Source organism: Eumetopias jubatus, unplaced genomic scaffold (assembly GCF_037043125.1).
Source record: "Eumetopias jubatus isolate StellerSeaLion01/CBP00866 unplaced genomic scaffold, mEumJub1_p1.0 scaffold_8, whole genome shotgun sequence".
Taxonomy (NCBI): Eukaryota; Metazoa; Chordata; class Mammalia; order Carnivora; family Otariidae; genus Eumetopias; species Eumetopias jubatus.
The window spans coordinates 125325336-125350759 of NW_028274814.1; the positions used below are offsets into that span (position 1 = coordinate 125325336).

At 38.9% G+C, this 25424-nt stretch overlaps 1 protein-coding gene across 2 annotated transcripts in view; it reads right to left on the reverse strand.

Moving 5' to 3' along the window:
• ALDH1L2 (aldehyde dehydrogenase 1 family member L2) overlaps positions 1-25424 on the reverse strand; it is a 65051-nt gene that overhangs the window by 10868 nt on the left and 28759 nt on the right. For both annotated transcript variants that reach the window (XM_028121632.1, XM_028121631.2), the window contains exons 10-19: positions 23505-23652; positions 21325-21444; positions 20602-20729; positions 18675-18825; positions 16198-16268; positions 16007-16112; positions 8436-8523; positions 7865-7958; positions 6632-6731; positions 5990-6088 (exon numbers count right to left, since the gene is read on the reverse strand). In XM_028121632.1, the coding sequence (XP_027977433.1) occupies positions 5990-6088; positions 6632-6731; positions 7865-7958; positions 8436-8523; positions 16007-16112; positions 16198-16268; positions 18675-18825; positions 20602-20729; positions 21325-21444; positions 23505-23652 (1105 nt within the window). The remainder of the gene's footprint in view (positions 1-5989; positions 6089-6631; positions 6732-7864; positions 7959-8435; positions 8524-16006; positions 16113-16197; positions 16269-18674; positions 18826-20601; positions 20730-21324; positions 21445-23504; positions 23653-25424) is intronic.

Consider the following 25424-nt stretch of genomic DNA (forward strand, 5'->3'; position numbering starts at 1 on the left):
GACATTAGTACGATGTCGGACCTAGGGTTCAGAATCATGACTTTAAAGATACTAGCTGGGCTTGAAAAAAGCGTGGAAGTTATTAGAGAAACCCTTTCCGGAGAAATAAAAGAACTAAAATCTAACCAAGTCGAAATCAAAAAGGCTATTAATGAGGTGCAATAAAAAATGGGGGCACTAACTGCTAGGATAAATGAGGCAGAAGAGAGAATCAGCGATATAGAAGACCAAATGATGGAAACTAAAGAGGCTGAGAAAAAGAGAGAGAAACAACTACAGGATCACAAGGGCAGAATTCGAGAGATAAGTGATACGATATGATGAAACAACATTAGAATAATTGGGATCCCAGAAGAAGAAGAAAGAGAGAGAGGGGCAGAAGGTATATTGGAGCAAATTATAGCAGAGAACTTCCATAATGTGAAGAAGGAAACAGGCATCAAAATCCAGGAGGCACAGAGAACCCCTCTCAAAATCAATAAAAATAGGTCAACACCCTGACATCTAATAGTAAAACTTATGAGTCTCAGAGACAAAGAGAAAATCCTGAAAGCAGCTCGGGACAAGAGATATGTAACCTACAATGGTAGAAATATTAGATTGGCAACAGACCTATCCACAGAGGCCTGGAAGGCCAGAAAGGACTGGCATGATATCTTCAGAGCACTAAACGAGAAAAATATGCAGCCAAGAATACTATATCCAGCTAGGCTATCACTGAAAATTGAAGGAGAGATAAAAAGCTTTCAGGACAAACAAAAACTAAAGGAATTTGCAAACACGAAACCAGCCCTCCAAGAAATATTGAAAGGGGTCCTCTAAGCAAAGAGAGAGACAAAAAGCAGCACAGATCAGAAAGGAACACAGACAATATACAGTAACAGTCACCTTACAGGCAATACAATGGCACTAAATTCATACCTTTCAATAGTTACCTTGAATGTAAATGGGCTAAATGCCCCAATCAAAAGACACAGGCTATCAGATTGGATTAAAAAACAAGACCCATCCATATGCTGTCTGCAAGAGACTCATTTTAGACCCAAAGACACCCCCAGATTGAAAGTGAGGGGGTGGAAAACCATGTACCATGCTAATGGACACCAAAAGAAAGCTGGGGTGGCAATCCTTATATCAGACAAATTAGATTTTATTTTTTTTTTATTTTTTTTTAAAGGTTTTATTTATTTATTTGAGAGAGAGAATGGTAGAGAGAGAGAACATGAGAGGGAAGAAGGTCAGAGGGAGAAGCAGACTCCCTGCCGAGCAGGGAGCCCGATGCGGGACTCGATCCGGGGACTCCAGGATCATGACCTGAGCCGAAGGCAGTTGCTTAACCAACTGAGCTACCCAGGCACCCGACAAATTAGATTTTAAAACAAAGACTGTAATAAGAGATGAGGATGGACACTATATCCTACTTAAAGGGTCTATCCAACAAGAAGATCTAACAATTGTAAATATCTATGCCCCGAACATGGGAGCAGCCAATTATATAAGGCAATTAATAACAAAAGCAAAGAAACACATTGACAACAATACAATAATAGTGGGGGACTTTAACCACCCCCTGACTGAAATGGACAGATCATTTAAGCAAAAGATCAACAAGGAAATAAAGACTTTAAATGACACACTGGACCAAATGGACTTCACAGACATATTCAGAACATTCCATCCCAAAGCAACGGAATACACATTCTTCTCTAGTGCCCATGGAACATTCTCCAGAATTCATCACATCCTAGGTCACAAATCAGGTCTCAACCGGTACCAAAAGATTGGGATCATTCCCTGCATATTTTCAGACCACAATGCTTTGAAACTAGAACTCAATCACAAGAGGAAAGTCGGAAAGAACTCAAATACATGGAGGCTAAAGAGCATCCTACTAAGGAATGAATGGGTCAACCAGGAAATTAAAGAATTAAAAAAATTCATGGAAACCGATGAAAATGAAAACACAACTGTTCAAAATCTGTGGGATACAGCAAAGGCAGTCCTGAGAGGAAAGTATATAGCGATACAAGCCTTTCTCAAGAAACAAGAAAGGTCTCAAATACACGACCTAACCCTACACCTAAAGGAGCTGGAGAAAGAGCAGCAAATAAAGCCTAAACCCAGCAGGAGAAGAGAAATAATAAAGATCAGAGTAGAAATCAATGAACTAGAAACCAAAAGAACAGTAGAACAGATCAACGAAACTAGGAGCTGCTTCTTTGAAAGAATTAACAAGATTGATAAACCCCTGGCTAGACTTATCAAAAAGAAAAGAGAAATGACCCAAATCAACAAAATCATGAATGAAAGAGGAGAGATCACAACCAACACCAAAGAAATACAAACAATTATAAGAACATATTATGAGCAACTCTATGCCAGCAAATTAGATAACCTGGAAGAAATGGGTGCATTCCTAGAGATGTATCAACTACCAAAACTGAACCAGGAAGAAATAGAAAACCTGAACAGACCTATAACCACTAAGGAAATTGAAGCAGTCATCAAAAATCTCCCAAGAAACAAAAGCCCAGGGCCAGATGGCTTCGCAGGGGAATTCTATCAGACATTTAAAGAAGAATTAATACCTATTCTCCTGAAACTGTTCCAAAAAATAGAAATGGAAGCAAAACTTCCAAACTCATTTTATGAGGCCAGCATTACCTTGATCCCAAAACCAGACAAAGACCCCATCAAAAAGGAGAACTACAAACCAATATCCTTGATGAACATGGATGCAAAAATTCTCACCAAACTACTAGCCAATAGGGTCCAACAGTACATTAAAAGGATTATTCACCATGACCAAGTGGGATTTATCCCTGGGCTGCAAGGTTGGTTCAACACCTGCAAATCAATCAACGTGATACAATACATTAACAAAAGAAAGAACAAGAATCATATGATCCTCTCAATAGATGCAGAAAAAGCATTTGACAAAGTACAGCATCCTTTCTTGATAAGAACTCTTCAGAGTATAGGGATAGAGGGTACATACCTCAATATCATAAAAGCCATCTATGAAAAACCTACAGCCAATATCATTCTCAATGGGGAAAAGCTGAGAGCTTTTCCCCTAAGGTCAGGAACGCGGCAGGGATGTCCACTACCACCACTGCTATTCAACATAGTATTAGAAGTCCTAGCCACAGCAATCAGACAATAAAAAGAAATCAAAGGCATCCAAATCGGCAAAGAGGAAGTCAAACTCTCACTCTTTGCAGATGATATGATACTGTATGTGGAAAACCCAAAAGACTCCACCCCAAAACTGCTAACTCATACAGGAAGTCAGTCAAGTAGCAGGCTATAAAATCAATGCACAGAAATCAGTGGCATTCCTATACACCAACAACAAGACAGAAGAGAGACAAATCAAGGAGTCGATCCCATTTACAATTGCACCCAAAACCATAAGATACCTAGGAATAAATTTAACCAAAGAGGCAAAGGATCTGTACTCAGAAAACTATAAAATACTCATGAAAGAAATTGAAGAAGACACAAAGAAATGGAAAAGCGTTCCATGCGCATGGATTGGAAGAACAAACATTGTGAAGATGTCAATGCTACCTAGAGTAATCTACACATTCAATGCAATCCCCATCAACATACCATCCACTTTTTTCAAAGAAATGGAATAAATAATCCTAAAATTTGTATGGAACCAGAAGAGACCCCGAATAGCCAGAAGAATCTTAGAAAAGCAAAGCTGGCGGCATCACAATTCCAGACTTCCAGCTCTATTACAAAGCTGTCATCATCAAGACAGTATGGTACTGGCACAAAAACAGACACATAGATCAATGGAACAGAATCGAGAGCCCAGAAATGGACCCTCAACTCTATGGTCAACTCATCTTTGACAAAGCAGGAAAGAACGTCCAATGGAAAAAAGACAGTCTCTTCAACAAATGGTGTTGGGAAAATTGGACAGCCACGTGCAGAAGAATGAAACTGGACCATTTCCTTACACCACACACAAAAATAGACTCCAAATGGTTGAAAGACCTAAACGTGAGACAGGAGTCCATCAAAATCCTAAAGGAGAACACAGGCAGCAACCTCTTCGACCTCAGCCACAGCAACTTCTTCCTAGAAACATCGCCAAAGGCAAGGGAAGCCAGGGCAAAAATGAACTATTGGGATTTCATCAAGATAAAAAGCTTTTGCACAGCAAAAGAAACAGTCCACAAAACCAAAAGACAACCGACAGAATGGGAGAAAATATTTGCAAATGACATCTCAGATTCAGGGCTAGTATCCAAAATCTATAAAGAACTTATCAAACTCAACACCCAAAGAACAAATAATCCAATCAAGAAATGGGCAGAAGACATGAACAGACATTTTTTTCCCAAGAAGACATCCAAATGGCCAACAGACACATGAAAAAGTGCTCAACATCGCTCGGCATCAGGGAAATCCAAATCAAAACCTCCATGAGATACCACCTCACACCAGTCAGAATGGCTAAAATTAACAAGTCAGGAAACGACAGTTGTTGGCGGGGATGCAGAGAAAGGGGAACCCTCCTGCACTGTTGGTGGGAATGCAAGCTGGTGCAGCCACTCTGGAAAACAGTATGGAGGTTCCTCAAACAGTTGAAAATAGAGCTACCCTACGATCCAGCAATTGCACTACTGGGTATTTACCACAAAGATACAAATGTAGGGATCCGAAGGGGTATGTGCACCCCAATGTTTATAGCAGCAACGTCCACAACAGCCAAACTGTGGAAAGAGCCAAGATGTCCATCGACAGATGAATGGATCAAGAAGATGTGGTATATATACACAATGGAATATTATGCAGCCATCAAAAGGAATGAGATCTTGCCATTTGCAACGACGTGGATGGAACTGGAGGGTGTTATGCTGAATGTAATAAGTCAATCAGAGAAAGACATGTATCATATGACCTCACTGATATGAAGAATTCTTAATCTCAGGAAACAAACTGAGTGTTGCTGAGTGGTGGGGGGTGGGAGGGATGGGGTGGCTGGGTGATAGACATTGGGTAGGGTATGTGCTATGGTGAGTGCTGTGAATTGCGCAAGACTGTTGAATCACAGATCTGTACTTCTGAAACAAATAATGCAAGATATGTTAAGAAAAAAGAAAAAGAAGAAGATAGCAGGAGGGGAAGAATGAAGGGGAGTAAGTCGGAGGGGGAGAGGAACCATGAGAGACGATGGACTCTGAGAAACAAACTGAGGGTTCTAGAGGGGAGGAGGGTAAGGGGATGGGTTAGCCTGGTGATGGGTATTAAGGAGGGCACATTCTGCATGGAGCACTGGGTGTTATGCAGAGACAATGAATCATGGAACACTACATCAAGAACTAATGATGTAATGTATGGTGATTAACATAACAATAAAAAATTTAAAAAATTATGAATACCATATAAAAGTAGATGATATAATGAAATGCCATATACTCATCACCCAGCTTCAATAATTATCAACTCTTGGCAAATTTATTCCCCCACTTACTTCCTCCCCTCTTGGGTTATTTTTTTTTTTTATTTTTTAAATTTTTTTAAAGATTTTATTTATTTGACAGAGAGAGACACAGCGAGAGAGGGAACACAAGCAGGGGGAGTGGGAGAGGGAGAAGCAGGCTTCCCGCCGAGCAGGGAGCCCGATAAGGGACTCGATCCCAGGATTCTGGGATCATGACCTGAGCCGAAGGCAGACGCTTAACGACTGAGCCACCCAGGTGCCCCTCCTCCTGGGTTATTTTGAAGCAAAGCCTAGACATTATATAATTTCCTCTGTAAATATGTCAGAAAGTAGCTCTAAAAGGTAAGGACTATGTTATTTAAAATATAAATACATACAAATATATAAATATTTATAAATATAAATATATATATATATCTCACAGTACTAATATGACACTTAAAAATTCATCAATAATGTCAGAAGTCCTTTTCAGGTAAAAGCAGTTTCTATACAACTCCTAGAGCAAATATGAAGATGTCTTACCACTCTCGTCACAAATTCATCGTGGATGGATTCTTCCACAAACAACCGTCCGGCTGCAATGCAATTCTCTCCTTTGTTGAAAAATACTGCCCCCATGCCCTTCAGCAGCAGAAGAGAAAATATTAACAGTACTTTGGATTGTTATAACATCGCACACACTGAGAATTAGATGTTATTGGAAGACAGCAGACAAACAGAGAAATCAGAAAAACGCAATGCCTTGGCCTATAGCTAGTGAGGAGAATTGCTTAGAGATACTTAGAATTTTGATTTAGCGTATTTTTAGGGATTTTGTTTCTCTTTTACCCTTTTTGGTCCAGGAGCACTTTTAAAAAAATGTGGGTAACCATAAGGACACACCACTGAGGACAAATTTTATGTTGTAAGAAAATCTGCACTGTTCTATACATTTTGTATTACATACAAACCTCAAGTTTTAAAAGCACCTTAATGATCCAAATTATAAAGATATTATTTTTAAAATTAAGTGCTTTGGGCATTCCCAAAATCTAAGCATTGAGAGAACAGTTTCTGTTTATGACCAGACAAAACCAAATCTCATGTTGAGATTTCTGATAAGAAGGGAGATGAGATGTGTTTTAGAAGCAGGCACCTATTTGGTGGGATTTGACCCCTTCTTACCATTCTCACGGCCTTGTCAAGCTCACAGTCATTGAATATTATAAGTGGGGATTTGCCACCAAGTTCAAGGGAAACTTTCTTCAAGTTGCTCACAGCACAGCTAGAGGAAAATAAATGGGAAATGAGCATCCTCTGTCTCAGCTATAAGTTACCACTGAGCATGGAAAACATAATTGAACCTCAGAAATATCACAAAATGTATTCAAAGACAAACCAGGAGTGGTAGAATGGAGGTAGTTGCTGAAGGCTGGTCAAGAACACATGGGAGTTCCTGACATTATTCTGTGTGCTCTGTATATATTAGAAATTTTCCATAATAAAAAGGTTTTTTTTTTTTTTAATTCTGTGGGCAAATAATTAGAGATCCTCATAGGTAAATTTGGATTCTTGAGGTGTAAGAATTTTGGTTACATAAAAAGCCTGGTGAGGGATTTAACCTCTAACCAGATTCCTGGAGCACTGGGGAAACAAAATACCAATTTTTAGAAGCATATTATTTATTTCTCCCTTACTCAGAAAGTATTGATATTGAAAACATTAAAAACACCCCAAAATTCATAAAGAAGAAAAAGAAATCACAAAATTCTATTCCATGTCTTGATGCCCATTGTTTTTACCATTTTGACATGCTTATTTCTGGTCCGTGTCCAACCATGGCCTTTGCTTTATTTAACATGGTTGGGATCACCCAATATATACAACTTTATACCTTACTTTTCTATTTACCTTTAACAACATTTTTCAGTGTTACTAAAAATTCTCCGTGCACATGATTTCATAGCACTCCATCACACTGGCATACTTTAACCACCGCCTTATTTTGGACATTTAGATTGTCAGCAATTTTTAAAAAAATGAATGTTACTGCTTTTTAGGAATTCATTTTATAAACAATTCATATTTGTCATTTATGTCTTGGTTTCTTACTTATGCTCCAAAACCAACATGGGCCACAGCTTTAGCACAGAAAATTTTTTTTGTGCTGGATTGTCATAGCTACTAATGGGGTAGAATTCCAATACGGCTCTGGTTTTTACTGATTATGGGCTTTATGCTTTGGAAATATTTTATTATATGAAAACAGTTCAACACCCAGCCGTGATAAGTAGATTTCTCTTGTAAATCAGATGTGGGTTTTCTCCCTCCAAACACACTCTGTATCAGAAAGCAAAAAGCAAAACCAAAACCTGGTTTACTAGGATCTGCAGCAAACCAACACACTAAAACCAATACCTCTTCATGATCTGTTTGCCAATAGCAGTGGACCCGGTGAAACCAAGTTTGCGGATATCAGGATGTTCAGAAAGGCGTTGCCCTGCTAGGCCACCTGCAGAATTAGGGAATAAAACATGAATTAAAGCATTACTCAAGCCCTTATGATACAAGTGGCTTTGAATTTGTTAAAGTGGATTTCTAAACTCTCTGAAGTTTTGCATTTTCCGTATTAATTACAACTTGACAAAAGTCTAGATAATGTCCTCCATGCAATTGTCAGCCCCCTAAAAGATGGGTAAGCTTTGGGTTTTCATCTTCCAAGTAATTTTAAAAAGTTGAAACAGGCCACCTGATGGTAGTTTTACAATGTTGTACAATTTCTGCTCTTCTCACCCTACTCACCCACCATTATATTTCTACTTTAAGATTTTTAGCAATGGCAAATACATTTATTCTTAAGTTAACTGTTTGGTGAACTGTATTTAGCTTTAATATACTGCAGTTATAAGTCAGGGCAAGATTCCAGTGGGAAAATAGCCACTCAGGCACTCCTGTACCATTCATTAGTTACAACCAATGGATGGCTTACCTGAGCCTGGAATGATGTTGATGACCCCCTTCGGAAAGCCTGCTTTCACAGAGAGCTCAGCAAACTTCAAAGCAGTCAAGGGTGTGACCTGAGGAAAAGCAGACCACAATTACCTTCTTCAGACCCTGTCTTGTCCTTTAGATCAGTACCCTGATTTTCCTTTCTGGTTGTACTACGGTTCGTTTTAGTTTTTCTTTTATTTGGACATAATTTTAGACTTACAGCAAAGTTGCAAAAATTGTGCAAAGAATTCTTATATATCCATCACATTTCTCAGATTTCTCAGATGTTAACATTTTACTATATTTGCTTTATCCTCTTTTTTTCTTTATTTTTTCTTACCATGTAAGAGACATGCCCCTTTACCTGTAAATAATTTTGGGTGCGTTTCCTAAAAACAAACAATTCTTGTACATAACCACATACAATGGTCAAAATCAGGAAATGGACAACTCATTAGAAAACCGAATTTACAGACCTTATTCCGTTTTTACCAGTTGTCCCAATAATGTGCATTACAGAAAAAGGAAATCCAAGATCATACATTGCATTGCCATGTCTGTAATCTCCTTCAGTCTGGGAGAGTTTCTGAGTTTTCTTTTATGTTTCATGGATTACACTAACATTTTTGATAAGTGCAGACTAGTAATTTTGGACAATGTCCCTTTGTCTGGATTTGTCTGTTGTTTCCTCATGACTTAACTCAGGTTGTGCACTTGTTCACATGCAAGAACTTTGACAAGAACACCACAGGGGTGATGCTGAGTCCTCAGGGCACCCTCTCAGAAGACACATGCTATCAAGCAGCCCCAATATTGCAAGTATTAACTTCGATCATTTGGTAAAGGGGGACTCACAGTGAGTCACTCTTCTATACTTTCTAATTAATAAATATTTTGTAGGAAGATACTTCAAGACTATTTAAATATCCAGTTACTCCTCCAACTTCCATCCACTAGTTTTAGAACACACTGATGATTCTTCCTAAATCAATTATTATGAGGATGGTTGCCAGATGGTGATTTTCTATCATTCCTTCCACATATATTAGTTGGCTTTCCACTCAAAGAGCTTTCCCTTCTCTTCAATTAATTAATTAACCCATGTGAACTCATGGGTTCTTAACTTTATTCAATAGGTTATAATGTTTTACTATTGTTATTTCTCTTGATGTTCCAATTGTTCCAGATTTGGCTGATGGAAGCCCCTTTAGGAGAGCTGTTGTGTCTTTCTAACATGTCCCTATCATTCTTTGAGCATTTACATGCATTTTGTCTTAATAAGATGTTCCAGGCACATCTTGTATTCTTTCTGTTCCAGCCCTTTCTTCAAGGAACCTAGATTTCTTTCAGTGAAGAATGATATTTTAAAAATTATGATATAATGGGAAATACATATTTGGCTTTTGGTTCCTGGCACATGGTTTCTAAAACACTTGGAATCTCTCGTGTGAAAAGTGTCTTTTGTATACTTATGACATGACTGGTAGCTGGGGGGTCCAAGGAAGTTTCAGGATGGACTCCGGTCACCAGAAAGACCAAGCCATGTTGAGAGGGTTGGAGCTTTCAGTCCGACCCTGGGGAGTTGGGAGACGGAAGTTTGAGTTCAATCACCAAGAGCAATGATTTAATCAATCTTGCCTGTGTAATTAAACTTCTTTAAGTACGCCTAGCCCATGGGGTTCAGAGAGCTTCTGGTTTGGCAAACGCATTCATGTGATGGGAGGGTGGTGCACCTGAACTCCAAGGGGCAGGGCTCCTGTGCTCATGATCTTTCCAGATCTCATCCTATGTACCTTTTCATCTGACTGTTGATTTGTATCCTTTATAATAGAGTCATAGTATATAAAGTACTTTCCTGAGTTCTGTGAGCCATTCTAGCAAGTCCCACCTGATTTACAGCCCTTGGTCAGAAGTACAGGAGGCCCAGGGCTCACAATTATCATCGGAAGTGGAGGCAGTCTTGTGAGACTAAGCCCTTCACCTGTGGGGTCTGTACTAAAGCTCCAGCTAGTTAGTGTCACAATTGACTTGAATTGTAGGACACCTAGTTGGTGTCCAAAGAGTTAAGAGAATAGGTTGATACGGGGGAGGGAACCCCACACATCTGGTGTCAAAAGGGTTGTGAGTAACAAAATTTCAGAGTTTTCGATCAAAAAAAAAAAAAAAGAAAGAAAGAAAGAAAGAAAAAGAAACCAAGATCTGGACACTATTGAAATGTTGCTTCTCCTCTCAGGAGACAGGGCTGGAGAATAGTTGTACATGTGCTTATACACACATATATCTATCTGTCTTTCTGTTTGTCTGTCTATCTATCTTCCTACCCATCATCTATTCCCACATATATTTATATCCATTTCTTTATCCAGCCATCTAAATGTATTAAAAGCCATGAGTTTTCAAATACCTCCCTCCAGTATCTCAGAGTTCATTCAATACTCTTTTCCCATTTTCATGTTTGTAACTCCCTTCTCCAATAGTGAGAAACATGGCTTCCAATATCCACAGAACATTCACTGATTTGCTCAATTCAAAAATGTATAGAAAACGATTTGAGAATTAAGCTAAAGCCTACTAACTAGAGTCCAGTACCTATTTGCAGCACTTTTGCCTCAGTCTGAGAGCATATAGTCCAAATGTCTGTCAAAAGTTACTTGGATTAATGTTTCCTCACTTCCTTCAATGGGATCATGTTATTCATTTGAAATATGGCTTAATTTGTTTTTATTTGTATTCAGTTTTTGGGTTTTTGCCCCATCTGGGTTGATTATATTTCTTTTGTTTGTCTGTTGTCATTGTTGAGTCTGGGAAACATACTTCCAAGAGTGAGGAATATCAAAAAGTACATTCAGAGAACTGTTGTTCTCTGCCCTCTTTCCCTCTCTCCCTCCCATCCCGTCTCCCTGTGGCCTATAGATAATCAACCTCATTAGTCTACCGTGTATCCTTCCTGTTTCTTTTGCTCAAATGAACAGATACACATCTTATTTTCCCACCCTTCTTACACAAAGATGGCATAATACGATCTCATTTTAAACATCTATTACAGCAATGCATAACTCAGAAGCAAAATGAAAGCTATATTTTCACACCGTTAAAAACCAATGCTGATTAAGTCTTAAATTAGCACTTTTTTAGTGTGGTCTCAATAAATGGAATGTGCAAGAAGCTCCATGGAGGTGTGAAAAGAGAATAGTAGAACTATGCGCATATTTTAACTCACAAAGATGTACAATAAGGCAAACATGACATTTATTATGTGGCTGGCTAATGATGCTCTCACTCAGTCTGAATGAAGGGCAGATGGTCATGGGTCATAAAGGGATATCCTAGGAGAGAACGGAGCTCACAAGGCCAAGGGAACAACAGTGGTTTCTTCACTTGCTCATTTGCTTTCAGGATATTGCCATGTGTTAAAGTTTATAGGCTTGGTTACATGGATTCGCAGACTATATTGTTACTTTAACTAGCCCAGCCTTCATAAAATGGACAAGTGGCTGAAAAAGAATCTCTATAGAAACTGCATAATAAATAATACTACCAAGGCTGGGTGCCTGGGAGGCTCAGATGGTTAAGCATCTGCCTTCGGCTCAGGTCATGATCCCAGGGTCCTGGGATTGAGTCCCACATTGGGCTCCTTGCTCAGCAGGGAGTCTGCTTCTCCTTCTCCCTCTGCCTCTCCCCCCTGCTTGTTCTCTCTCAAATGAATAAATAAAATCTTAAAAAAAAAAGTAAATAAATAAATAAATAAATAATCCTACCAAGGCAATGAGCAAACCACAAGCAAACAACAAGAAAAAGGCAGGGCTAACACTTTCCCACCTTCTAGTAACAGGTCCACCGCAGTAACATTGTGAGGTTTACAAAACAGGAGTCTCATTAGACTTGATGAGAAATTGGCCTCAAACACTTGAAATTATCAAGAAGATACCTGACACAATAGATTTACATCAACTACTGTTAAAGGTGATCCTAGCACGAAGTGTATATTATTATGCCTTGATATGAAATCATGATTAGAAAAACATTTAAAAACTAACTACCCTGAATTAATGATAGTTCTTTTCAAGTAAGAACAAAAAAGATTTTTATATCATTAATAAATACCATACAACAAATTGTTTCATCTTTATCTCCTCCCTTTTCATTTCTATTGGTTTTCTTCCATTTGGTTACTTAGTTCTCCCAGCAGGACTATCGGTTTAGATGATATATGGGAAAGTATCTAGCAGTGTTCTGGGCAAGAGTAGGTCATTGTTAATGTCATTATTAGGTTTGATGAAGTGATCAGAACCATGTCAGACCCGGACCAGTCCAGGCCATGGGAAAGAGCTACCTGATTCAGTCCTGACATTCACACTGGGACTTCATACTGGAAATCGTTGCATACATCATCGCATAATATTATGCAACAAAATAAAAAGATATCTACAACAGAACAATAACAACTTTGGGTCTTTCATTTTCAGGATTAAAAGCATCATCAATTATTAAACTGTCAGTTTTATTTTTTATTTATGTTTAAATATTTTATTTATTTGACAGAGAGAGAGAGAGAGAACGTGAGCACGTGAGCACACGAGCAAGGGGAAGGGGCAGAGGCAGAGCGAGAAGCAGGCTCCCTGCTGAGCAGGGAGCCCAATGTGGGACTCAGTCCCAGGACCCTGGGATCATGGCCTGAGCCAAAGGCAGATATTTAACCGACTGAGCCACCTAGGCGCCCTAAACTGTTCGTTTTAAATTGCAGATGGGCACAGAAACTGTGTGTGTCTTCATCACTGATAGATGCCTGGCAACTAGTATGCCCTCAATAAGTGTTCCTAATTTTTGAACATTTTATATAATCATTGGAGTTCCTCAATGTTTAGCACTCTCACTGGATGCCATTTAGTGATTCTCAAACCTGGGTGTATCTTAGAAACCAATGTGAAGCGAGGGTATGTGCTACAGTGAGCGCTGTGAATTGTGCAAGACTGTTGAATCACAGATCTGTACTTCTGAAACAAATAATGCAACATATTTTAAGAAAAAAGAAAAAGAAGAAGATAACAGGAGAGGAAGAAAAGGGGAGTATGTCAGAGGGGGAGACAAACCATGAGAGATGATGGACTCTGAAAAACAAACAGGGTTCTAGAGGGGAGGGGGGTGGGGGGATGGGTTAGCCTGGTGATGGGTATTGAGGAGGGCACGTTCTGCATGGAGCACTGGGTGTTATGCACAAACAATGAATCATGGAACACTGCATCAAAAACTAATGATGTAATATATGGTGATTAACATAACAATAAAAAAAAAGAAAAGAAACCAATGTGAAGCTTTCAAGCAATACTAGTGCCTGGGCTCTGGCCTACCCATTACATCAGCATCTCTGCCAAGAAATACCAGTATTTTTAAATGAGAACTCCAGGTTATTCTAATGTGCAGCCAGTATTGAGCACCCCGGGGCTAGATTATCTGCCTCTTCTCTTCACACTACTGGCTTCCTGCTGTTTAATGGGGAAACAGCACTCTGATAGAAAGCTGGTGAATTGGCACATTTCCATGGAAGGATTTGTCAATATCTATCACACAAATACATGTATCTTTTTTCCTTATTTATTTATTTAAGACTTGTTTATTTGAGAGAGAGAGACTGCATGCACGTGGGGTGGGAGGGGGGGCAAGGAGTGGGGAAAGGGGACGGAGAGGGACAAGCTGATTCATGTGGAACGCAGAGCCCGACATGGGGCTCCATCTCAGGACCCGGAGATCATGACCTAAGCTGAAACCAAGAGTCAGTGCCCAACCAACTGTGCCAGCCAGGAGTCCCCCCACCTTGTTTTCCTTTTAGAGAGAGAAAGAGACAGTGGGCATGAGTGGGGGAGGAGGGGCAGAGGAAGAGGGAGAGAGAGAATCTTAAGCTGGCTCCATGCTCATCGCGGAGCCATGATGGGGCTCAATCTCATGACCCTGAGATAAGGACCTGAACTGAAATCAAGAGACAGACTCCCAACTGACTGAGCCATCTAGGCATCCCACAAATACATGTATCTTGTAATTAAGTGATTCTGTTAGAAACATTTCCTTCAAATATACTTGTACATGTGCATGATGCCATATTTACAAGGGTATTAACTGTAGCATTGTTTATAATAGCAAAAGGGCAGAAAAATCTAAATATCCATTAATTAGGGATTGGTTAAATAAAATATGGTTTAGCTATACGAGGGAATATTATGGGATAGCGTTTATTTATACAATGGAAATTGTTTAATAAAAAGAAGGATTTTTTTCTTTTACTAAGTATGTATAGAATGCTACTATTGTATTGTGGTAAGAACACTTAACACAACATTTACCCTCTTAACAAATTTTAAGTGTACGATATACTATTGTAAACTGTAGGCAAAATGATACACAGGGGATCTCTAGAACTTAATCATCTTGCATAATTGAAACTTTACACCTGTTGATTGGCAATTTCCCATATCCCCTTCTCCCCTCTTTGTGATTTCTTAATGGGTTAAAAAATTTAGCATACTGCATTTTTATTGCATATTACATATATACAAAATTTCTGTATAAACATGTATTTGTATATGCGTAGAGTACCTCTGGAATACCTAAGAAACTGATAAATAATAACTAATAACATCAGTTGCCCCTGGGGAGGTAAACTGGCTGACTGGGGAATTAAGAATAGGAGGGAGATTTTTTTTACCATCCACCTCTCCGTACATTTCTATTTAGAAATTTTTTAACATATAATTATTTTTTAAAATGAAAGTGTTCCTAACAAGTAAAACAAGATGTCTGTGGTCAGTATGACTAGGTAGCAATAACAAATGAAACTGTAATTCCTTAAGTTCTAAGAGGAGAAATAAAGGAGAAATAAATGAGAGGTGACAGGTAACATAAACTCTTCTAGAATAGAGACTAAGTTTTCTCCGTGACGTATGCAAATCGGAATGTCTACTACTCTTCACTGTATACAGTCAATGCTCAGCCAGGTATTGAGTTGGCCACCATATGCTTTTTCCTGAAAAGCTACTGTAGCATTAAAAGATTTTTTTGAGAACTCAATCATTTGAATTATTTTTTATCATTAATTATTATTTCCTTGTTATCCACATGTACATATTCTTACACAGTTGCCACAATTATGTACCTTCTTTTGCATCCCTTTCCCCCATCTTCCCTGTCTTTACAATACTTTTAATAATTAAAATGTGAATGCCTATATAATTGTTTTTCTTTTGATGTTTCAGCATTGATCTAAATAATTACCTAATTATTGGGCATTTGGCATTTCTCAAGAATTGAATTGGCTTGTAGAAATTCAGTGGATTTCACCAGCGTATCCTATGCTTGCTTCCCTTGTCACGGAAATTTAAACTGTGGGATATCTATGGGGTGCATTAGGGAGCTATTAAAAATGAAGATTTAATATGAAAAGATGCCTATGATATCTTTCAAGATGTCATAATATACAAGCCTGTTTGTGTTTAAAGATGTAATGTTTATAAATGTATGTCTCTGTTTTCAAGTGAAGAGTATAGAAGGAGATCCTGCCCCTGGCCCCTTGCATCTCACCTGCGCTGGCTTGAGCACTAGGGTATTGCCCGCCGCCAAGCACGCAGCGCTCTTCCATGCCAGCATCATCAGCGGGTAATTCCAGGGGATGATAATGGCGCAGACACTGCAGGAGTAAAAAGACACTATCCTTAGTTTTCTCCAACCAACACAACTCACACCAGTCACCCAAGGCGCTCTCCTTGTCTTACCCAAGTGGCTCCTTCTTGGTGAAGGTCAGATTGCGATTTGGACGGGCCTGGTTGATGGGAATGGTAGAACCCTAAATAGTAAAAAAAAAGTTGAATTAGTATTTTACTAATTCAAATGAGTAAATCTAATCTCAAGGAATCCATTTTCTGTCCACCTGTGCTAATTTTTCTGAGCTGGTATGAAAAGGCAGTGTTCAATTTATAAGAAATATATCCGCACTGAAAAAAGGAGCTGCTATTTCTTTCTGGAGGGAAGTAAGACACAGGAGAATAAACCTAATTATATCTATGTATGTATGTATGTATCTCTATATACTGAACAGTTCTTTTTTTTTTTAAGATTTTATTTATTTGTTTGAGAGAGAGAGAGCATGAGGTGGGGGGAAGGGGCAGAAGGAGAGGGAGAAGCAGGCTCCCTGCCGAGCAGGAGGCCAGCTACGGTACTCCATCCCAGGGATCCCAAAATCATGATCTGAGCTGAAGGTAGATGCCCCACCAACTGAGCCACCCAGGTGCCCCTATATACTAAACATAGCTCTAGTTTAGTTACCTCCATTCCCAATTTCTTGACATGGCAGAAAATGTTAATTGCCTGCCCAGGATCCATTCTTCCCATCTGTCCTTAGTAACAGAAACCCTATTATTAATAATGGTATCAGCCATGTGCCCAGATAAAGTTCTGTTTTCCAGTTTCCAGGGCAGACAGGGATGGTCAATAGAAGATGTAAGCATAAGGCATGCTCTTTTACCATAAACCCCCACCCTCTCTTCTGCCTTCTTCCGGCTCAGAATGTCCCTGACATGGCTGATAAGTGCAGTGGTTATCTTGAGACCATGGCACAGTCTTGAGGGCAGAGGTCACTGGTATAAGGATGGTCTGGTAGTGAGAGAGGAAACCTGCGTGTCATACTCTAGCCCTGACTACTTGCCTTGTGCTCCTTGAGAATGAAGTAAAAAAAAAACTTCCTACTTGGATTTCTGTTCCATGCAGCCAAACTTAATCCCAACTAATTCACAATAATAGTCTTTAACTGAAGCTATTCATTTGTTTGGTCACATACAAGAATATTGCTGTCACTAACTACAAGTGTCCGTCTCTTACCTGAAATCCTTGGGGCCAAGTGTGTTTTGGGATTAAGAATTATTTGGACTATAGTTACATAACATAACACATATACCTTATGTTATATTATCTATGACTCCCAGTAGGGTTTGGAGCAGCCCCTCATAATCAAACATATGATTATTGGAGTATTTATGTAGTGAAACATATGAATATTCCCTCTAAGCGACAGAAATACAAATTATAAATAGATTCACGTTGGTTCAGATCAGCTTTTGGCAACAGATGAGTTTGAACCTCTCAAAGCAATTAGTATTCGGGTTTTGGAGCTCTTTGGATTTCATAATTGAGGATAAAGGATGGACCTGAACCACCACCACTAAATACTTACATATGGATGACTTTGTGGCTGAAGAATAATAAAACCTATGTTCACGTGCAAGCCCTCATCTGTTGCAAACTTGTCGCTAAGTCTCACTACACAACTTGCAGGGTTTGTATTATTGTGACCATAGCATGAATGAGGAAAGGTTTAGAGGGATAAAATAACTTTAACAACATTAGCTGGTAAGTGGCAAAGCTGACCCTTGGACCCAGGTCTCTCTGACTCTATATTAATAGTGGTAACAGCAACTCACCCAAATAAAATATTGTTTCCCAGTCTCCTTAGCAGACAGAGAAGGCCAATGGGAGATATAAGCACAAGGGAGGGTGGGATTGCTTTTTAAAGCTCTTTTGTCTTTCTCTCCCGGCCCCACTCCCTCCTTCTCGCTGCTGGGAGGGTGGCTGAGATGGCTGGTACTGCTGTGGTTATCATGAGTCTATGAGCAGCATGCATGCTTCTCTTTGTTATGAGCCTTACCTTTACCTTTTATATTCCCAATGCTGAGGTCAAATGTAGTTGCCACTTATCATCACACATGTACTATTTACTTTCTTATAGTAAAAGGGGAAATGAAATATTTATTGTACCCATGCCTTAGAAAATTATTTTTCTTATACCCAACTGACTTAGACCACGTATGTTAGCTCTCTGGCTTCTGTAAGCATTTGAATTTTCAATCTCTCCATGACACCCTCTGTGTCTAGAAGACTATGACATGCCTTTAGAGACATTAAAGTATAAAAAATGCCATCAGACTTTAGTTCAGAAATTCTTGAGTTCAAATCCTAGGCTCTATGGTTTACTTACTAACAATGTGACCATATACAAGTCTTTCACTGTCCTCAAGCCTCTGTTTTCCTTACCTGCAGTAAGGGATGACAGCTATCTACCTACCACAGACGATTTTTAAAAGGATGAGATGAGAAAACCTAATAGATGGCTCTAAAACAGTGCCTTTATAAAGACTAAATGTTTGGCCCTCTTCCTGTTGGAATGGTCTCCCTGGTGACAAATAACATTCGTGCTTACCTGAATTTTGTCACACCAGCCAGCAAAGTATCTGAATGTTTGCACAGACATTCCGATGTGAGTCTTCAGAGCTAGGGTGTAGACAGCACCTGAATCAAGGGCTTCAATAGTTGCCAACTCTTCTTGGTTCTCTTCCAGTAGGTCTGCAAGTCTGTATGGTCAGGGAAAGAAATTCATTCAACAAATATTGATGGAGCTCCTATTATGTATAGGGCACCATCCTAAGGGCTGAGAATTCAGAGGTGAACACACATGGATGAGGTCTTTGTCCTCATAGAGAATATGCTCCAGCAGGGAAGACATTAAACAAATCATTTCAGAAACGATTTGTTTCAAGAGTTACAAAAAAGAAGTGTGGGAAGCCTGTACCATTTGCCTTATACACGCATAAGAAGTAGAACAGTGATTGAGCCACAGTAATCCGAGGAGATCAATGACAGAAAACAGTGGGAATGTGGCCAGTTCATGAAGATACAGGGAGATGTTAGAGAGTGCAACCTATGAGAATCCATGAACACAAGGATTTCTGGTTGGTACAGGAATGTTTCCAGCACCAACTGAAAAGGACAAGATAGAAATACATGGGGTGGATTACAGACACCACAACAGATTGCTGTTAGGTGTCCAGATTCCGTGGCAAGATAAGTCAAGGATTGTCTAATGGCTCTGAAAGAGTCAAAATTCCTCTTTTGTGCTCCCCTCAACCATTGGTTTTCTTTCCATCCTTTAGTGGTTCTCTGAGTTGTTCCTTTTGCACTATTCTAAATTATAAATAGATTCATGTTGGTTCAGATCAGCTTTTGGCAACAAATGAGTTTGAACCACTCAAAGCAATTAGTATTCGGGTTTTGGAGCTCTTTGGATTTCATAATTGAGGATAAAGGATGGACCTGAACCACCACCACTAAATACTTACATATGGATGACTTTGTGGCTGAAGAATAATAACACCTGTGTTCACGCGCAAGCCCTCATCTGTTGCAAACTTGTCGCTAAGCCTCACTACATAACTTGCCGGGTATTATTGTGACCATGGTATGAATGAGGAAAGTAAGGTTTAGAGAGAGAAAATAACTTTAACAACAGTTAAAGGGGGAAAGCCCTCTCCCTCAATGTTTCTTCCAGATCCTACTCTAAGAGATATTTTGACCAAGGTCAGCTCTAGAAATTCAGTAGAAAAGAGAACTTATGCTTGAATCTAATTAGTCTTGGCATACTCGGTTACTGATTTATAATAACCTTTCCAGGCCTTAGTATTTTTCCTCCTGACTCCTACTCCCTACAGGTCAAGCGGATTTAAAATTCGTCTTTGAAAACAACAAAGTGCTACATATTCCCCATTTGCTGTTCTGTATCCATCTTCCACAGCGCTCTGTGACCCGGAAGGATGACCTTTATGGACTCCATCACCTGGCTCCCATGCTCTGTCACTGGGCTTGACTAATGAGAAGCCAATGGGCAGCATCCCCCGGGAGAGAAAGTGATCGGGGATTCCATTCCCCAGCTCCTTCACAGATGGGCTGTGGTTCAGCAGCTGCTGTGTCCCTCCACCAAAAACCACTGGAGTGTGGTCTTCTACAGCTACACATCTTGCCAGATTCCAGCAATAGCCCCTTCCTCTGTCCCAGACCCTAGAGTACTAATAGCTTCCCCCTGTTGCTGCCCCCAACTGGGTACTTCATTACCCCTTGACCTTGCCCGCATCTACATAAATGGTTCTTTATTGAAGTTTTTTGCCTACTAGAACCCTGACGGTTACAAACAATAAGGCAAAATCCAGGAACTCACATATATGGAATTTTATATGATGTAAATAACAGAAGGCGTATAATAGGTGCATACTAGAATATTTTGGGGAAGTTTTTAAAATCTTGGCAATGTTAGCCAATATCCCTAGATAGCAGATCTGTGTTTTTAAGAACCACACCTGTACATCAATCTTCCTCTTTCTCTTGCATTCATTCTTCCCCATTCACCTTTTTCAAAGGCATCTTTTGCTGCAGCTACTGCTTTATCAACATCCACCAAAGAAGCATAGGATACTTTGCATATTGTCTGTTTCAAGATAAACAAAAACAGGCTATAGGTCATTTACATAGAGATACAGAAATATGCTTCTTGAAATTAATATCATATTAATAGGAAAAATAGAGTATTACTTATAAAATCCAAAGAATTTATGATGGAACATCAGTACATTCAGTAGCATAGTAAAGAAAAATTTTAACACGGAAATCCTTAGCCTGAAATTTGGGACCTCTCATATCACCCTACACTACGGAAAGACATTTAGGAAGAATATATTCATTTTTTCTAGTGCTTAGGGAAGCTGAATTTCTTGCCACGAGCTTGCAAAGTCCAAAAATTCTTTTCTGCATATAGTTTTATTGAAGGTGTGCCTCTGATGTGTATAGGTATAGTTATCTGTCTAAATTCATCATAAATATTCATTCAATAAAATAGGTTATTATAGTTCACAGCCAGTACTAGAATTGAACAGTTGAAAGAAATACAAGGAGTGCATTTAGAGTAAGTGCTCAGAGGCAAAGTGATAGAATAAACTAACTTCTTAAGACTGTCAGTTTTACAACTGTGCATAAATTAAAAATTCACAACCAGTAGTCCCTGCACACACAAGTAATTTACTCACAGATCCGTCTGTTGGGTTGATAGTTTCATAGGTCTTTCCATCGTCAGCATCTGTGAACTGTCCATTTATGAAACACTGATATGGCATTTTCACTGTCATTTCATTGACCTCCTTCGAAACCTAAGATAGAGAATTATATTAATAGGTTTAGTGGATTTCTCTGCTTATCCATTTGATGCCAAATAGCAATAAACAAGTTTACTCACTAATGCAGCGGGAGAAGTTTTATCTATAGGATTCTAGTTCCTACTCTCCAGAAGAGATGAGCATATGTAAGATGTGGGCCTCATGATGCTCAGATTGGCCACTGAGCCAAGGAGGCTAGCATCTCTGACGACCAAAGTACTCTAGGTTGGGCCATATAAATACCTCAGATTTTCTTCCTTAACACAAATGAGAGAACTCAAAAGACCCCCAGATAATGGAAACAGCACCATCTAGTGGCAACATCTATGGAGCGCAGCCCTTGCTTTCATTTGTATCCTTGAAATTGCTTTTGTGGATTAAGTTTCCTTTTACAATGTTGCTATTTTAAGTTTTCTTTCCTTAAGTTCCTTCCTCATTTTTCACTTTCTCTCTCTCTTACAAATGTGTTGCCTTAATTCTATTCTCTACTATTAAATAGCAAATGAATTTAGGTTAGTCTATTAACGACTATGAACTTCAGTTTTTTCAACAATGCAAAGGGGAGATGTGCCCAGGTGGCTCAGTGGGTTAAGTGACTGACCCTTGATTTTGGCTCAGGATATGATCTCAGGACTGTGAGTTCAGGTCCGGTGGGCACCCCACTCAGCGGGGAGTCTGCTTGAGATTCTCTCCATCTTCCCCCCCCACCTGCATGTGTGTGCTCTCTCTCTAAAAAAAATATATAAAATATTCTAAAAAATTAAAAGGGGATAATGCTACCTGCTTCATACAGTTAATATGAGGAATAACTGAGAAAACATATGTGAAAGAGCATTATTAGAATAAAATTTCATCATGGCGTGAGGTATAAAAAGTAAATGTAATGATTTTTAAATAATTTCATATAGAGAAATTGATAATGCTTAAAAAGGAAACAAAAAATATCAAGATGGTATCTACTCTTATCCCACAGATAAGAAATATTTCTATGAAATATTTCTGTTGTGTTTATGTAGGATATAATGAAGGAATCTTCATCTGACTTGATGTGTCTAGTCTCTGCATATAGTTCACTTCTGTAAACTCATCATTCTGGAAATATGCTAAGTGTTTTACATGTATTATCTAATTTGAGTCTCCCAACTATCCTATGAGGTAGATATTATTATTATCCCATCTAATATATGAGGAAACCAAGGCTTAGAGAAGTGAAGTAACTTGCCACAGGTAACACAGCTGGTAAGCAATGCTATGTGGATTCAACCTTAGGTGGGTCTGACACCAAAATTTGTGTTCTTAACCAGAGGATGCTAAACTGCTTCCCAAATTTACCTAAATTTTATTGAAAACACATGGATGAGGAGCATTTCTGGGATAGCAGACTAGGTCATAAAAGCCACAAGAACATTAGAAAATACTGTCAAAATCATTTTTCTCATGACTCTGGAAATTAACCAAAAGCTTGAAAGAATCCATTTATTCAAGAAAAATAGCTGAATCTCTGTAAGCACAGTAAGTTCTGTGGTATATTAATTGCCCTACTCTTTCCTATTTCTCTCTTGACAGCTCTGCAGTAACTTGAAAACCAACATCCTTACAACCATGGTGGCTGTGAAAGCCAGCAGTCTATTAGTCACCAGAGGGGGACAAATATACTTAAAACCACTGAACTGTACATTGTAAAAGGGTGAATTTTGGGGTGCCTGGGGGGCTCTGTTGGCCTACTCTTGATTTCAGTTCAGGTCATGATCTCAGGGTCCTGGGATTGAGCCCCATGTCAGGCTCCACACTCCGCAGGGAGTCTGCTTGAGATTCTCTCCCTCCCTCTCCTTGTGCCCCTCCCCCTGCTCGCTCATGCTCTCTTTCTCTAAAATAAATAAATAAATATTAAAAAAAATAAAAGGGTGAATTTTATGGTGTCTGAATTTTATCTCAATAAAATAGCTATCTCAAAAAGGTCATAAATATAAAAACAAATGAACAAAAGGCATAGCATTCCCTTATAGCTTATGAGTCTTAATGATGTAGATTTCAGGCAGCATGGAGAAGCTTACATAATCCACGACTAGCTCTGCTTCTTGATCTTCTCCTCTCAGTTTCCTCACAATTCTTTGGATGAAGTCTTCAAACTTGGTGGCCATGTAGACATCTTCATTCTGTAGCTGAAGCCCACCACACTTCTGTCTGATCTCTTCAACCAGCCTTAAAATAAGAAGTAACTCACATTACTTACATTTTTAAAAGGGTTTAGGGGAACCATATTGTTACATTTGTCAAGTTGCTTTGAGATAAGACATGTCACATGCCTATTTATAGCCTATGAGATCTTCCATGAAATACTTGGAGAAATTGGATAAGACTGGGAGAACAAAATTAAAAAGCTGTTTGAAGGACAGTAGATATTCTTTTGTTTTTAACTTTGTATATGGCTAAAAGTAAAAGAAACCAAGGCAAAAACATTTTACCTACTTGCCAGCAAGATAATAAGGGGCACATAAAATCAGTTCCTTCCGTTTCAAAGGTAAGCAAGGAATGAGAAATAAAGTCCCTAACTGTAAAGATTATGAAACAAAAGTCATATTGTATAATATTGTCTCTAGATCATGTATAAGAATGAAACAAACATGTGCTTGTATTACATGGTTAGTGTAGCTACTAAGTAGAATCATGCACTAGGTCAAGATAAGTTTTGAGGGTGCCTGGGTGGCTCAGTTGGTTAAGCGACTGCCTTCGGCTCAGGTCATGATCCTGGAGTCCCCGGATCAAGTCCCGCGGTGGGCTCCCTGCTTGGGGGTCTGCTTCTGCCTCTGACTCTTCCCCCTCTCGTGTTCTTTCTCTCATTCTCTCTGTCTCAGATAAATAAATAAAATCTTAAAAAAAAAAGATAATTTTTTAAGTCTCTTCCGATGCTTTGATTTTTTGCTGTTAATTTTTCAAATTATTTGCTGTTATCTGGAATAGCACTGGTGTGACAGATGCAGGACAGAAAGACCACCATGGTTGCTGTTCAGTCATTTCTTCTCCAAGAGAGATGAGGTGCTTTGGCAGTTCAAGGTAACAGTACCAGGTGATTATAGTAATTCAGATACTCAAGCAGAAAATGGGCAATTCTTGAGGAGTATCTTGCTAGTGAAAAAATAACATTAACAGTATAGTATTGAAATCTTTAGTTGAGCAAATTAGAAGGTTCGGGGAACTCGTGAATCATAGCTGAGAAATTTGTAATTTGAGGAACCAAAACTCTTGACTTTGATAATGCTATTTGCTCTGGAGATGATTATTTGGATTACTGGAATGAAAGTTCCATGAATGAAGGAACTTTGTCCTGTTCATGACTGTATTCCCAGTGCCAAAACTGTTCCTGATATGTAGTACATATGCAATGAATTTTGTGAAATAAATGAGTGAATAAGCAAATAAACAGAATGATTATCAAGAACACTCACTTTTTTTGACATGAGGAGCAGCATTCTTTAACTTATTTAATTAGTGAATGACTGTAGTGTGGCCCTCAACAAAAAAAATATCTCTGCAAGACTCTCTGCTATTAGTATCCTCACAGAACTTTTATTTTATTTATTTTGCCATAAAAGAGAGACCTCTAGGACTCTAGCTCTTTCAACTTGCCATAAACCTCTACAGAGAAATTCTGACTATAGGGTAATTATTCTTCCTCTTGCAAGTATCCTGATAGTCCTTATTCTAGATATATCTTACTGGGTAATTTAGAGGGATAGGAAAAAACAGATGTTGGGGGAAGTATAATCAATGTCGGGTATCCTTCTGAATCAGACTATGTAGGTAATTCCTGATAAATGTTCTCATCCAGAACTTCCCATTCCAATGCCATACTGGAGGAAAATTAGCTAAGAAATGTGAGGACAAGTTTTAAAAAGAAACAAACAATTACAAGCATTGGTTTTCTAGGTATATATGAGATATGAAAACAACTCCTGGCTAGCAACAAAGAGGAA